The following is a 13,615-nucleotide window of genomic DNA, read 5'->3' as shown; positions in this document are numbered from 1 at the left end:
GGACTGAAACAAAGTTATTTTTGTTGGAAACACAGTCTCTAAGATTTGATGTATGCATAGCCAAAATTGAGTCGAAGCAGGGCAACCCCAAAATATATGATAACGATTTGCCTCTTTGCTTCCGCAACCTCTCCAGCTTTCTGTCTGATTGGAATATGATTTCTTTTGGTACAGAGTACAAAAATAGCAGATTACATTTTTCCAGGAAAATTCTCTCTATAGTGGAGAGTTTGTTTTCCATTGTTGTTTAAAAATTTCGCTCCAGCTCCCCATGTGTGATTATGATGTTGTCCTCAGTTTCCCATCTTGATTTTAGATTAGATGTGTTTACTTTGTTAAATTTGTTTGTTAAAATTATCTTCTTGTATGGTCCATCTTGGTAAGCTTTTACAAATATCTGTAAAATATAATTTTCTGGTTCATAATTTTTTTCCCAATTTGGTCTCTTATTTGCAGGTATTTGAAGTGGTCCTGGTTCTGTAAGCCAAAATTATCCTTGATAGCTTGGAAGCTCCAAGCCGTACCTTTACTTATTAGTGAATGGTATGTTGTCAGCCCCATGGAGGTCCATTCCTTGAATCTATGGTCATGTTGACTAGGTGTAAATTGTGGATCTTGTGCAAACCATTTTAAGATTTCAAATGTATTTTTTAAATTGAGCTGTTTTAATACATCACTCCAAAGCTGTAATGAATTAGTGATCCATGGATGATTGAGCTTGATCTGTAAGATATTTGTGTAGTGATGGATCTGGATGGATGTGATGGATGATCAACACAGTGACTGGAGCTCCTTTTCCCATTGTTCAATATTTTTCCACATGGCCTTGTAGCTAGGGTTACAGTAGCCTATTAAAGGCCTAAGTTGGGTTGCCTTGTAATAGTCTTTTAAAATAGGAGGACCTAGCCCTTTTTCCCTTGACAGCTGAATTATCTTGTATCGTGTCCTGGGTGTCCTGGGAAATTAATCTGTCCCATTCTTGGAATTGTTTTTCTGGTGCTTCTAATGACTGAAATAGATATAAAACCCATGGCAGGGTGTTCATCTTAATGGATTCTATACTTGGGCTGAGGCTTAGATATGATAACAAGCTCCATCTATGGATATCTTACTTAATTTCCTTATTGAGAAATTTATAATTAATTTCTGCTGTTTTTGACAGATCTTTAGGGATAGATATTTTATAGATTTTTCATTCCAGTTTATCTGATATTCCTGACGGAGATCAGTAGGAGGATTATAATCAAAACTAAGAATCAGCATTTTTTGAATATTTAATTTATAACCTGAGAGAGAGCCATACTCATTTAAACACGCCATTAGTGCTGGCAGGGATTGTGTTTGGTTACTTAAATATATTAATACATCGTTTGCAAATAACACCAATTTCTTATCTACCATTTTTGGCCCCTTGATTAGTTCGTTTTGTCTTATTTCTTGAGCCAGAGGCTCAATAAAGATAGCAAAGAGAAGAGGGCTCAGTGGGAATCCTTGTCTCGTTGAACGTTCAGGTGTAAATGATTCTGAGAGTTCTCCATTAATCTTCAGTCGTGCTGATGGGCTTTCATATAGTGTTTCTATTGTTTGTATTATTGTCTCAAAGCCGAAATTTTCAGTTACTTTGAATAAGAAGGTCCATCTCATGGAATCAAAGGCTTTTTCTGTGTGCATAGCCTGGAGATTGTTTTGTTTGTTTGATCTAAGTGTATGATCTGTGGTAGAATCTTGTCAAATTTTTTAGCAAGAATAGAAGAGAATAACTTGTAATCTAGGTTTAGGACGCTAACTGGCCTATAATTAGTGCATTCTGATTTATCCTTTCCTGGTTTTGGAATAACCGATATTGTCACTTCTCTCCAGGAGATTGGTGCCTCTTTTGTCTGCAAAACCCAATTAAATGTTTTCACTAAAATAGGTGTGAAAATATGTTTTGGGCCTTTGCACCATCGTGCTGTGCATCCATCAGTGCCTGGGGATTTATTTGTTTTCAGTCTTGTTACAGCAGCTTTGAGTTTCAGAGAGGACTGGCAGATTCACTGATTTCAAAAAGTCTTCCATTTTGCTGTTGTTATCTACCTGTGGTTGAGTGTATAATTTTCCATTTTTCATCAAAATGTTTAATATTGTTAATGTTGCAATGTATTTGTTTAGTCACAGGGTCCCTTATGGAATAAACTGTATTATCTGCTTGTTGTTTTCGCAATTTAAAGATGAGGAGTCAAGCATGTTTACTGCCTCCTTCATAGTTTTATTTATTTTATTTTTTTTAGTGTACATTAATTTTTTCTGAATTTCCTGCGCATATATTTAGTCTATTTTCTTTTTTTTTCATTTTCTTCTCTATTTTTATATTCGAGTTTAATGGATTTTTATGCTGTTCTAGTATTTTGAAATCATTTTATTCCTCTTACTCAATTTGAGAATTCCATTAACATTCAGGGTAATTATTTCCACCATTTGTCTGATGGAGTAAAGTAACTTAAAGCATCTCCGTGCACTGTATTTCCTATAGTTAACGTTACTGATGCGTTAAGGTCTTCAGAGCAGAAACAAAAGGGACAGAACAATTTTCCAACAGGAATAAGAACAAGAACAAGAACAGTCTTGTTCTGTTGGTTCTGTCCCTGTTGGTGGGTAGGGGGTTGTTCCTTCCCGAAAGGATGGGGTCCCCCATAGGGGCGGAGAAAACTCCTTGACTCCTCCTAGACATATCCAACATTATCAAGACAGATATTAAGGATTTACTTGGGGTGATGGAAGAGAGCAACACTAGTCTGATGATAAATCCTGCATCTATGGTAACAAATATTTAAATTTGCAACTGAAATTGCTGCTTACTTTGTTGTCCTGTCCTTCATCTTAATGAGTGACATAAAAAGTACTTGCCTCAAAGCAGCATCCATGTTTCAATTCAAGTGTGTGTGTCGGTGATTGGATTTGGCTACACTTTTTATGCTAGATACCCTTCATGACACAACTCTCCCCATTTATCCAGGCTTGGGACCGGCACAATACCACTGGCATGTGGTTGTCTTGTGGCTGGTGTTGTTTCCTCATCGGAAAATTGAACCACGGTCTTACAGGTGACAGGTGGAGACCGTCTGCTATGCTAACGAGGACTATGTTTCAATTCAAGTCCTCATAAATAGGTCAAGTAACATTTCAGAATGATGGACTGTTATCATACTGAATGCTAGCACATTAAGGTAAAACCGAACAAGAAATGTCAACTTTAAGACAACTTTATCCGCCATTCACTTACCTGGAGAAAAGTAGCTGCACCATGTCAACCAGTGTATGTTCAGCTGATTTCCTGAGGAGTTCTATAAATACAGAAGAGAAGCATTAGGAATAAAGCAAATGGAACTATGCTTTAGAACAGGGGTGTCAGACATACGGTCCCCAGGGCCATAACTGGCCTGCAGGATGAATTAGCAAAGTCTGAAAATTATATTTCAGACATTGTCTGTAATTTATTCAATACAATTAACTGCTATTCCCAATTTGTACACTAAGGGTCCCTCTGTTTAAATAATCACAGTAGACATAACACAACAATGAGACTCAGAAGCTGAATTTGTGGGAAACACAGCTGTCAAGTGGCAACCCTGCTCCTTTTCTTTGTCTAAAAGATGTGCAAGCAGTGGGAGTTAATGCTGACATCGATCAGCACAAAGACAAGATGTCAGAACTTCTGCAAGAGTTTGAACAACGGTTTCAGGTCTTCCGTGATCTTAGGACTGAATTTGCAGGTTTCCGCTCACCATTCACAGTCAACGCTTCTGATTGGTCCTTCAACATCCAGCTTGAAATAACTGACTGATAATTATAAGTCGATTATTAATAATAATTGACAATGTTATTCAGATTTGAAGAACATATTTAATTCAGAGGGACTGGACACATTTTATCATTTGTATCTATTGCCAGGGTACCCAAAAATAACAGCTTTGGCTGCGAAGGTTTTGTGCATGTTTGGGACTACTTACCATTGTGAACACATTTTTTCTGTAATGAATGTGAATAAAACAAAGTTGCACTCAAGGCTTACACACACAAGTACGTAAACTGTATTTTTAAGTTGGTTACTACTATGCACTTGCAAAGGTGCCATGTTTCAGGAGCAAATTTAATGGGGTAAAATATTGTGTCAGACACTTTTGTATTCTAATGAATACAATACTAATAAAATGAGTATTTAATGTAGTAATATTTAATGACACTGAAGAGTGTGAAATATAATGTCAGTAAGCAGCTTCAGTTGAAAAGAATTTGACATGGGGGAGCCCTATTGCACACAAGTTCTATGAATGTTTTTATGTATTAAGTTTCTACATTTACAAGTCAGTGAGACAACTTCTTGCTTAATAGCCCCCACCAGTTTGTATGGAGTGGTTAGGTTTGAGCAGGTCTAGACCAAACTCTTTATTAAATTATTTAAAGAGACCAAACAGATTCCAGACAGATAGTAAAACACTATATTTTTGAGTTCCAGATACTTGTGACTTGTGTGCCTTTGTGATGTTGTGCCATAGTTCACATATGTAAATGATTAACTGTTCATAGGTTCATATGTTTTGTAAAATTATAATTATTAAGATTAAGATAATTAAATGTAAACATTTCATAATGTACTGGTACTTCTTTGCACTAAAACATAGAATCAAATTGGGAGTTGTCATTATTTATATGTTATTATGCTGTTATTTTACTGGTCCAGCCCATTTTAGATTAATTTGGACTGTATGTGGCCTCTGAACTACAATGAGTTCGACACCCCTGCTTTAGAATATTTAGGAGTTATAGACAGCACACATACAGTCTGGACGAGGTAAAACTAAGGTATTAGAGAGTTTGGAACTAAAATAATACTTGCATGAATGAAAAATGCTTTGTACAATGTGTGTGAGATTAATTTTTATCATTAATATTTTATTTTATAATATATTTTCAAAATAACCATTTATCTTGAAGTTACTTCATCTACTTTTAGGCTGTTATTTTGAATTCATGTTAGATAGTTATTAACCACTTTCACCATGACAAAATACTAGTCGTTAATGGTTGCTTCAATGAACACCTGATACAGATTAGGAATCATTGAGACCTTTGATTTTTCCCAGATACTGGCTAACCCTTCTGGTAAAAGCACTCACCAGTTTGATCAAGCAACAGTAACTCTTGACAACTGTGAGATTTGCCTTTCTAGGTATGTTCCAGGGATAAAATTTTCTCTTTATTGCCCATGGCAGATGATGAAATCTTTGCTAGATGTCTAGTTTACTGACTGACTGGACCGCAAAGGGTCATTGGGGAAAAGTCATTGGGGAAGTCAAAGTTGACAAACTAATGAGTAAACACAAGAAACAAATTACATCATTACATTGCTTTTCTCTATTACCAATGTAATAAAGGTTGGCCCAAAAGGAGCTTCCTAAATATTTTGCAGTATGAATATGTGATTAAAATTGGAGTCTTCCTTGACTTAACAGTGTTTGGTGAATGTTTGATATGACTCACCACTTAGACGCATCTCAAAGCAAATCCTGAAGCAAGATTGCATGATCTCACAAACAGACTCATTAGTCAGATGGGCTCCAACTGGCGTCAGCAACAGGCTTCTTAGTACCTAAACAGTAAAATACCACTGAAGTATATTTGTGGACTAGAGACCTCTCAGTGAACAATGTGTAGCAAACAGTTGCTAGACAATAGCATTGCTCATTGATAAGCATTCTGGATGTGAAAAACATGAGCATGAAGAATGTGTAGTTCACACATTTATCAGACGACTGGTGTATCAGATTAGTCTCATTGCAGTTAACAGAGTTTAATATATATATAAAAAACAAACAAAAAAAAAAAAAAACGTTCATACATTCTCGACTGTACTTAAACTATACTGTGTCTTTCAGGAGTGGCCAGCTGGGACATTTGGCCTGCTGACCTGGATGCCAAACAAAAAAAGCTCTCAGAGACATTTTGACACATAGCTACACCATCAACAAGTCACTGCTCAATGTGTTTTACACAGCTTGTCTAATGTGGACCATCGCTATACAGTCAGTATATCCCATTTATAATTAGTTTCATCATCAATTATTATTAAATCATGTAAGTTAAATACCTGGGAACTCACATTTTGTTAATCTAAATCAAAATCTATAAAAAACATCAATACATCAATAACAGTAATTATTGATAAATTATTTATTGATACAATAACATAGCAAGCTGGATTTATTGACTTTACTGGATTTATTTGTATAAAGATTGAGACACTCATTTCATCAGTAACTACTATTTAAAATGTTGCACTGTACCTGTATAATTTTCATAAGGACAACTTCATCACTGGCAGGATCTGTCCCCACAAATCTAGCATGCGTTACTGCGTCTGCCATGTTCTCAATGGCCTCTGCTGCTGTTTCATGGTTAGCATCTGTTAAGAAGAAAGAAACAAAAATATTTTTCAAAAGGATGACAGAAAATTAAAAATGTAAAAAAAACAGGTGAAGAATGATATATGACAGTTTTTGACACTGAGGAGAAGAAACTGATCTTGAAAATCTGACAAAATAAATGTTCATCTGTATGAAGCTGAGTCAAATCCTGTTAATCATTGCCCTTTTGTTGACAGTATAATCAACTGTGGAATACACCAACCGTCAGGCTTTGGTGACGCTGTTACAGATATTCAAATCCAAAAATATTTTTACTGCAAGATTCCTAAACCATGGTGGAAATGTAATGGACTCGTCAAATCAAATCAGATTTATTTATACTGCACTAAATCATAGTTACATCAAGGCACCTTACATAAAGCAGGTATAGACCAAACTTTTTCAAACACTTTCAAGAGACCCAACAGATCCACCATGAGCAAGCACTTGGTAGAAAGAGAGAGCGAGAGAGATGCGCAGTCGGGGGGATTGAGTAGGGTAGGGAGAGAATGAGAGCAGGAGAAGGGAATATACAACACAGGTGCAAGCAGGAACATAGGAACAACTGTATAAATGGTGTTTCACATATTTTGCCAAAAAAACATTCCACCAAATAGTCCACCAAAAACTAGACTTTTTTGCCAAAACGGTTTGCTGTTGATATTTATGTATGTTGCATTTTTCAAAGGTACTCACACGCACAATCCCTCACAAAGTGCTTCAAAATCAAAAGATTAAAATAAACAAAGAGAGTCAAAATTGAAACACAGCAAATAAAGCAGAATCCAAGATAATGTACAGGAAGAAATAGTACCATATGTTGCCTAGAGGGCTGTCTGAAAAGATTGCTTTTTTAAAATCGAGTCAACAGTCCAAGGAGCTCAAAGTTATTTCGAGGCTACTTTAGAGAAAAGAAGCTCTAAACTTGAAGTTATGAAAGCCAGTAGTAGTAGTAGTGTGGTGGCACTGTGTGATGGGCTCACACTCAAACTGATTTTCTAATGTCAGTAAAAACACATACATCCGTGTATAACCTGAAAACATGTTGAAAGATGTCAATATTCTAAAAAATGATTCATCTCAATTTCTGTAAGAAAACGTACACTTTCAACAGAACAGTTCCGAGTGAGATATGACTGAACAACAATATCTAGGACTGTTGGTAAATTCAACTATAGCTCAACCAACACATTTAAAAAACTGAACTAATCTAGTATGGTCCATCCACATGACCTTTCGAACCTTGAGATCTAATGACCAATTGTGATCTTTTTTTGGTGGGACAAATGAGCAACAGGAGCCAGTGTTTTTGAAACTTGAGCAGCTGGCCATCTGCATGGAGCCAGTATATTTTCCTTTCCCATCACCCTCAGGAGAAGTAATCCATTAACTAATAAGCAGAGGGAGAAAGAGAAAGGAGCAGCCTAATGGAAGGAGAGATATGGTGAAGGAAGTGCAGATCAAGGTTTTGTAATTAAAACAAAGCCTGTCAGCATGAACACAGTGATATGTGGGAGAGATTGGCAACTTAGAATTTAAAGTGATACTAAAGCTTTCTGTTGGAACATGTGTTTACTGGCTGGATTTAGATAATGCAAGGTACCTTCAGGGAACCAGTTTTGAACATTCCAGATGGTTGTGGAGAACTAGAGCATATAGTTTATCAGTTCGAAGTTGGTTTATTGCTGAGTACCATTTTATTTGGTTCTAACATTGAGTAGTAGCAATGCCGTTGTTCCTCCAGAGGAAAGGGCAACAACAAGCATGGAGGTTGTGCTGAAAACCCAGATGCAGAAACTGGAGCCACAGGGGGATACAGCAGAATGTCATAAGTGATATAAAACACTAATCCTTCTCTTGGCACACAGTCTATACAAGCAGTGTCCAAAGAGGAGAGATGGACTGGGGGAGGGTGGTTGTTAAAATAACATGGGGAAAATAAAAAGGCTCAACTTGTGTGTATGTGCCTGAAGGTATGTGGGTAAAGTCAATAGGGGGTTGAACCAGCTGCCACATAAAGAAATTTAAGTATATCAAACTCTAATCACAAAAATCAAAGACATTGCGTGATTGAGAGCAAACGGAAAGGGCAGAGTGTCTGGCGACACAAAGAGCTATGGAGCAGCACACTGCTGGAGGGCCATTGCATCTTTAGAAATTAAACAAAGGGGCTGCTGCATTTTCTATGGTCAGAGAAGAAAATTGGTTTGTTCACCTGTTCATCTCCTGAATAGCACAAGATCACCTTTCAACAAGCCAGCTCTACCCCCAGCTTCAGTGCACAGCTACTGTGCACAACAATGAATACGTAGAAGATTTTCTTTTCTTAATTCATCAACTGAATTTTGAATATTTTTTCTGTCTGTTCTTTCTCTTTCAATTACATGGTTTTTCAGTTAATATTTAATTAATTTCTGCATGTCTCTGGAAAAGAGAGCTGCTAATTGTACTACTCTTAGTAGAACTCGAGCAATGCTCATGCTAATTATCCACTTGTTTTGGGCCCTTATATTGATTAACAATTTATTTAAGCTTTACTGACTCTGATCAGTAGGAAAATGATGGAGGAGCAGGAGGCAAGAGATAAGCTATGGCAAAAGAAAGGATACAGCAGAAATCTCGATATCTGCCAACATCAGGGCTTAGTATGGCGTTCCTTCCATGCCATAAGACCTCAGACCACAGATTGAGAGTTATTAATTTATTCTTTCATCTTCCACCATTTATCCATTTCCGGGTTGGGGGGGGGGGGGCTGGAACCAATCCCATTTTACATTGGATTAGGGCAGGGTTCACCCTCAAGAGGTTGCCAGTCCATGGAAGGGCCAACATACAGAGACAGACAAAGACAAACCACCGCTCACACTCATACATACAGGCAATTTAGAGTCACCAATTAACCAAAATATGCATGTTTTTGGGCGGTGGAGGAAGCTCCTGTGAGCAAGAGGAGGACATGCCAACTCGCGCAGAAAGAACCTAAGCCTTGGAACCCAAGACCTTCTTGTTGTGAGGCAACGGTCCTCGCCACTGTGCCACTGTGCTGCTTGTGAGAAGACTTAGATTGGACTAAATCTGGGTTTTTCAAACTTGAGCAAGGACCAAAAAACAAAACAAAAAAAAAAAAAAAATTCAGGGACTGCGAAGACTACGACTTTCGTGCTATATTTGGGCAAAGCGACAAATCAGATGAAGAGTTTTTGGGACTCAACTAATACATAATAATATATATAAATGATATATGCAGAGGTTAATTTGGGCTGGGGCTGTCTAGCGTAGTACGTACGTACGTAAGTAGCGTAGTAGCGTAGACTTTTATCTTAAGTCAAGGCATGCTTTTAAGCTCTTGCAGGCCAGATAAAATAGCGTGGCGGTGCCCCTTGAGTTTGACATATGTAGGAGGCAAATTATGGATAGGGTTCATTTTATTCAAAAAAAGATTAGAGAACAGAATTTCATAATCCCATACCAGGATATTTAATCAGTTAAATTTGAACATGTTCAAACAATACGAATGAACTGTCCACCGCCACTATGTCAGTTTAAGATAATATGATTTTTTTTTTGTTGTTGTTGTTGCTGTTGTTTACACTTCCTTAGTTAAGTGACTGACATGACAGCGGTACGTTCCTTGCCAAAAGACCATAGCGCTAACAGCAGGCTTTTAAACACTGCAAATTCAGATAGACTAAAGTTTTATATGTAGGCTACATGAATTACAGGCCTGTATTGTTTATTCAGAGAACAACTCATCCTTAGCCTTCTAGTAATGTTAATTTGGACTCATGTATAACACATTTTTTTAGAAATCCCCTCACGGACCATTTGAGGTCACTCGTGGACCTTGAAAAGCACTGGACTAAATTAAATGATTGAGTGAAATAAGACTGTGTGCAAATGAAACCTTTCTCATTCCTTTTGGGCCATAGACAAGTCAAAACAAAGAGTAAAGCTGTTTTTGGTGATGCATTTGATGCAGATGCTGACAGGGTAAGAGGGAAAATATTCATGGTGACACCCTAAAGAGGAAGATCAGATCAGAGAGGATTTAGAGATAGGATATGGTGTAATATGTCTAAATCTAAATTGATGGTCACACCATCTTTTGCTGAAAGACTGCAGGACACACAATGGTAAAATGACTCGTTCAGTCGTATCACAGTCCAGTGACAATATCACTGACAGTGTCACATAAAAAATCATCTACTTTTTCAGAGGAAAATAACACAATCACACACAGACATAAAACTGAGTATGATAGCTCTTGAAAAGATGAGGCCAACATAGTGTATTCAATTTGAATAGTTTTCTTTCTGTCCTGCCAGGAGATGGCAGTACTGTACAGTAGCTTCTGCTTATTCATCTACCTATTAATCTATTCTACTCATTATTCATCTACCCAACTGTCCTCAATAAGATTTAATATATACTTTACCTACCTAATGTTCCGTAACACAATAAAAATTTTCCATTTGATTTCTATCTTCGTATCTCACCTTTATGAATCCTTACTATTCCATCAAATCTGTCTAGCTGACTTTCGGTAACATGTATTTGTATTTCATCTCAAGAGGCAGCTGATGTAAAAAAAAAAAAAAAATAATAAAAAATTAATTAGAATAAATTAGATCAGAAAACTATTTGTTGGAGCAAAGCTTAAAATTTAGATTAGGTTAGATTGCAGTTTTAATTGTGTAAATTAAGGTCAAACTGCCTCCCTGCTAAAGTTGTCATGTTTCTTCATTTCAATATGCTTTCCTGGGAGCGACTGAGCTGAATTGCGGAGCAATAGCATCAGGAAGGTAGTGATGGGGATGAAAGGTCTCAGTTTACAGACGGAGACTCTGGGACTAAGGCAGTCATCTATGTGGTGGTCACTGAAGAGATTGTGTAGGCCTAGACAAAGGTAACCCCTCCTGACTTGTACTCTGAGGGCCTTCAGAGTAAAGTCACATCACCAGAGGTGTCTTACTTTGATAGTTAAAAAAAAAAAAATACTATTCCTTTAAAAAGGACACACAAACGCAATCTAAATTCCTGGCAGCTTTTACCAACAATTTTCAATACTCCCATAATCAAAGCTCTTATTTAGTAAAGCAATGGCTGCAGCTGTTTTGACACCACTGTAACACTGACTCAACCCTGCTATTGAAACTAACATCTGGTGATGCATGCTTGTTTCACATTTAACCAAACAACTGGCAGACAGGAGGCCATAACTCTATGATGACAGTTAAAAAGCTGGGCAGTCCTGGTTGTACGCCAGCACAATTCCTCGACATGAATGATGAGAATAGAGCATTCCTGAAATTCCTGGACTGACCAAACCAGTTGTGGCTAAACTGTAGCTCTCCAGTTGAAAACTCAGCTAAAATGAGATACAAGTCATAAAAGTTTTTCCTGAATATAAGATGCTGTAACCAGAACCACTGCATTGAATGGACAACAACTTAATTTGGTTGCCTTTATACATCCAGAAACCTCTCTTTGTAAAATATAGCCAAGTGGTACTTCTTTCAGAAACATTTCATTGAAACTAATATAATAAGAAATTTTATATTCATGGTTTGTGTGCTGTTGTTATTGAATCTTTGAGACAGGTGTTAATTTAAGTGTATCATCATTTTGGCAGAGGTGCTGCTATTGAGCTTTGTTCTAACACACAAAGATGGGTTTCTGTTAGTTAGCCAGTCTTCACTAAAACAGACTGGACCAAATAACAGCAACACTCGTCTCTAAGGCAGAATAAATTTCATCAGTACCACAGAGCACAGACTCTGAACCCTTCATGAAGATTCAGCATCTCTTTAAAACGATTTGAACACAAACTCAACATGTTAACTTTCCTGAAGGAAGTAAGATATGTTACAAGAATGTGTATTCGACTACATCCCACTAGCAAAAGATTTACATGGTTTGAAAGCATGGAGTACATGTGCGTATCTTCAGTAAAACTTAAACAACAAAAATATGCACAATTAGGATAGCAAGAATTCTTACCAATAAGGCCAAAAGAAAGGAACTTATTGACAGAGGTAAGGGCAAGGCCGGTGATTGGTCCAGTGGTGTCCTCAGAGCGGACAACTTCTAGGAAGGGCCTCAAGAAAATGTTGGGTTCAATATTTGGCAGCTCTAAAGAGACAAAGAGGCAGACACAAAAAACAGTAATTTAAATACATGTATGTTTTAAGAAATATACTCTACAATTAGAATATTACCACCAAACTTGAGCATCCATTTGTTATCAGATCAAATAAAATAAACAGTGTAAAACGTGATCGCAAAAACAATACTCAAGGAAAGACAAAGTCTTAGCAAGAACCGAACGAGACAAGCCGGTCCAACTCTGTCCACCCACCAATACCTATTCTTAATTACTTCATTACTGCTGCGTGATCAGAAAGGTAAACAACTGTTTAAGGTGTAGACAAGATAAAAAGCTGCCTGTGAGGATGGTCGCTGCATCTGCAATGGTAAAGTGAAGTTAATTGATTGTACCAAAAAATATTCAGAATCTGCCACCATTAAAACTGTAAAATTTTAGAGCTTCCAACGTCTAGAGATACCCTAATATAGACACTGAACATTAAATATCTCAGCATTTGTCTACGGAGTGCCCAAAAAAACGTGACTGAGACCTTTATGCCGAATAACTACAAAAACCTTTTAATCTCACACATAATCATTTAAAACTTCATTGATTTTTTTCTTCAGCTAAATATCCCAAAATTGCAAAAGCAATCTCAAAATAGATCAAAGTAGACATTTTTCTGTGTGAGGACTAAATATGGCCATGCACACACACAACTAATATGATGACCGTGTTAAACACTATATTCAGCATTTGCTGTTGGCATACTGACATCTGAACAGAATTTACATGCTAAGTACTCTTAAAAGAACATGGGTTTATGCCAAAAACTAATTTCGCCATAGCTTAAATAATACATAAATTAATCATATATTTTTGTTGTCAGCCATCACAAGCAAACTATAATCACTGGGATCATCACCGTTCATCACCGATAACTTTGCGAGGCCTCTTACTATGGTAACACTGTGACTTCAATAGTTTCTCGTTCACAGAAAATACGGTTCAAGATTCGTAAAGTATGAATACAAGGCAGGTAAAATGACAATATGGAAAATTAGTGAAGCCATGTAGGGCTGCA

At 37.0% G+C, this 13,615-nt stretch overlaps 1 protein-coding gene across 3 annotated transcripts in view; it reads right to left on the bottom strand.

Annotated features, from left to right (window-relative positions):
- Positions 1-13,615, bottom strand: part of gbf1 (golgi brefeldin A resistant guanine nucleotide exchange factor 1) — a 101,059-nt gene that overhangs the window by 50,497 nt on the left and 36,947 nt on the right. For all 3 annotated transcript variants that reach the window (XM_029521955.1, XM_029521954.1, XM_029521956.1), the window contains 4 exons: positions 12,444-12,575; positions 6,324-6,442; positions 5,521-5,629; positions 3,263-3,323 (listed from right to left, as the gene is read on the bottom strand). In XM_029521955.1, the coding sequence (XP_029377815.1) occupies positions 3,263-3,323; positions 5,521-5,629; positions 6,324-6,442; positions 12,444-12,575 (421 nt within the window). The remainder of the gene's footprint in view (positions 1-3,262; positions 3,324-5,520; positions 5,630-6,323; positions 6,443-12,443; positions 12,576-13,615) is intronic.

Source organism: Echeneis naucrates, chromosome 15 (genome assembly GCF_900963305.1).
Source record: "Echeneis naucrates chromosome 15, fEcheNa1.1, whole genome shotgun sequence".
Lineage (NCBI taxonomy): Eukaryota > Metazoa > Chordata > Actinopteri > Carangiformes > Echeneidae > Echeneis > Echeneis naucrates.
This window is presented reverse-complemented; position numbering and strand designations above follow the sequence as displayed.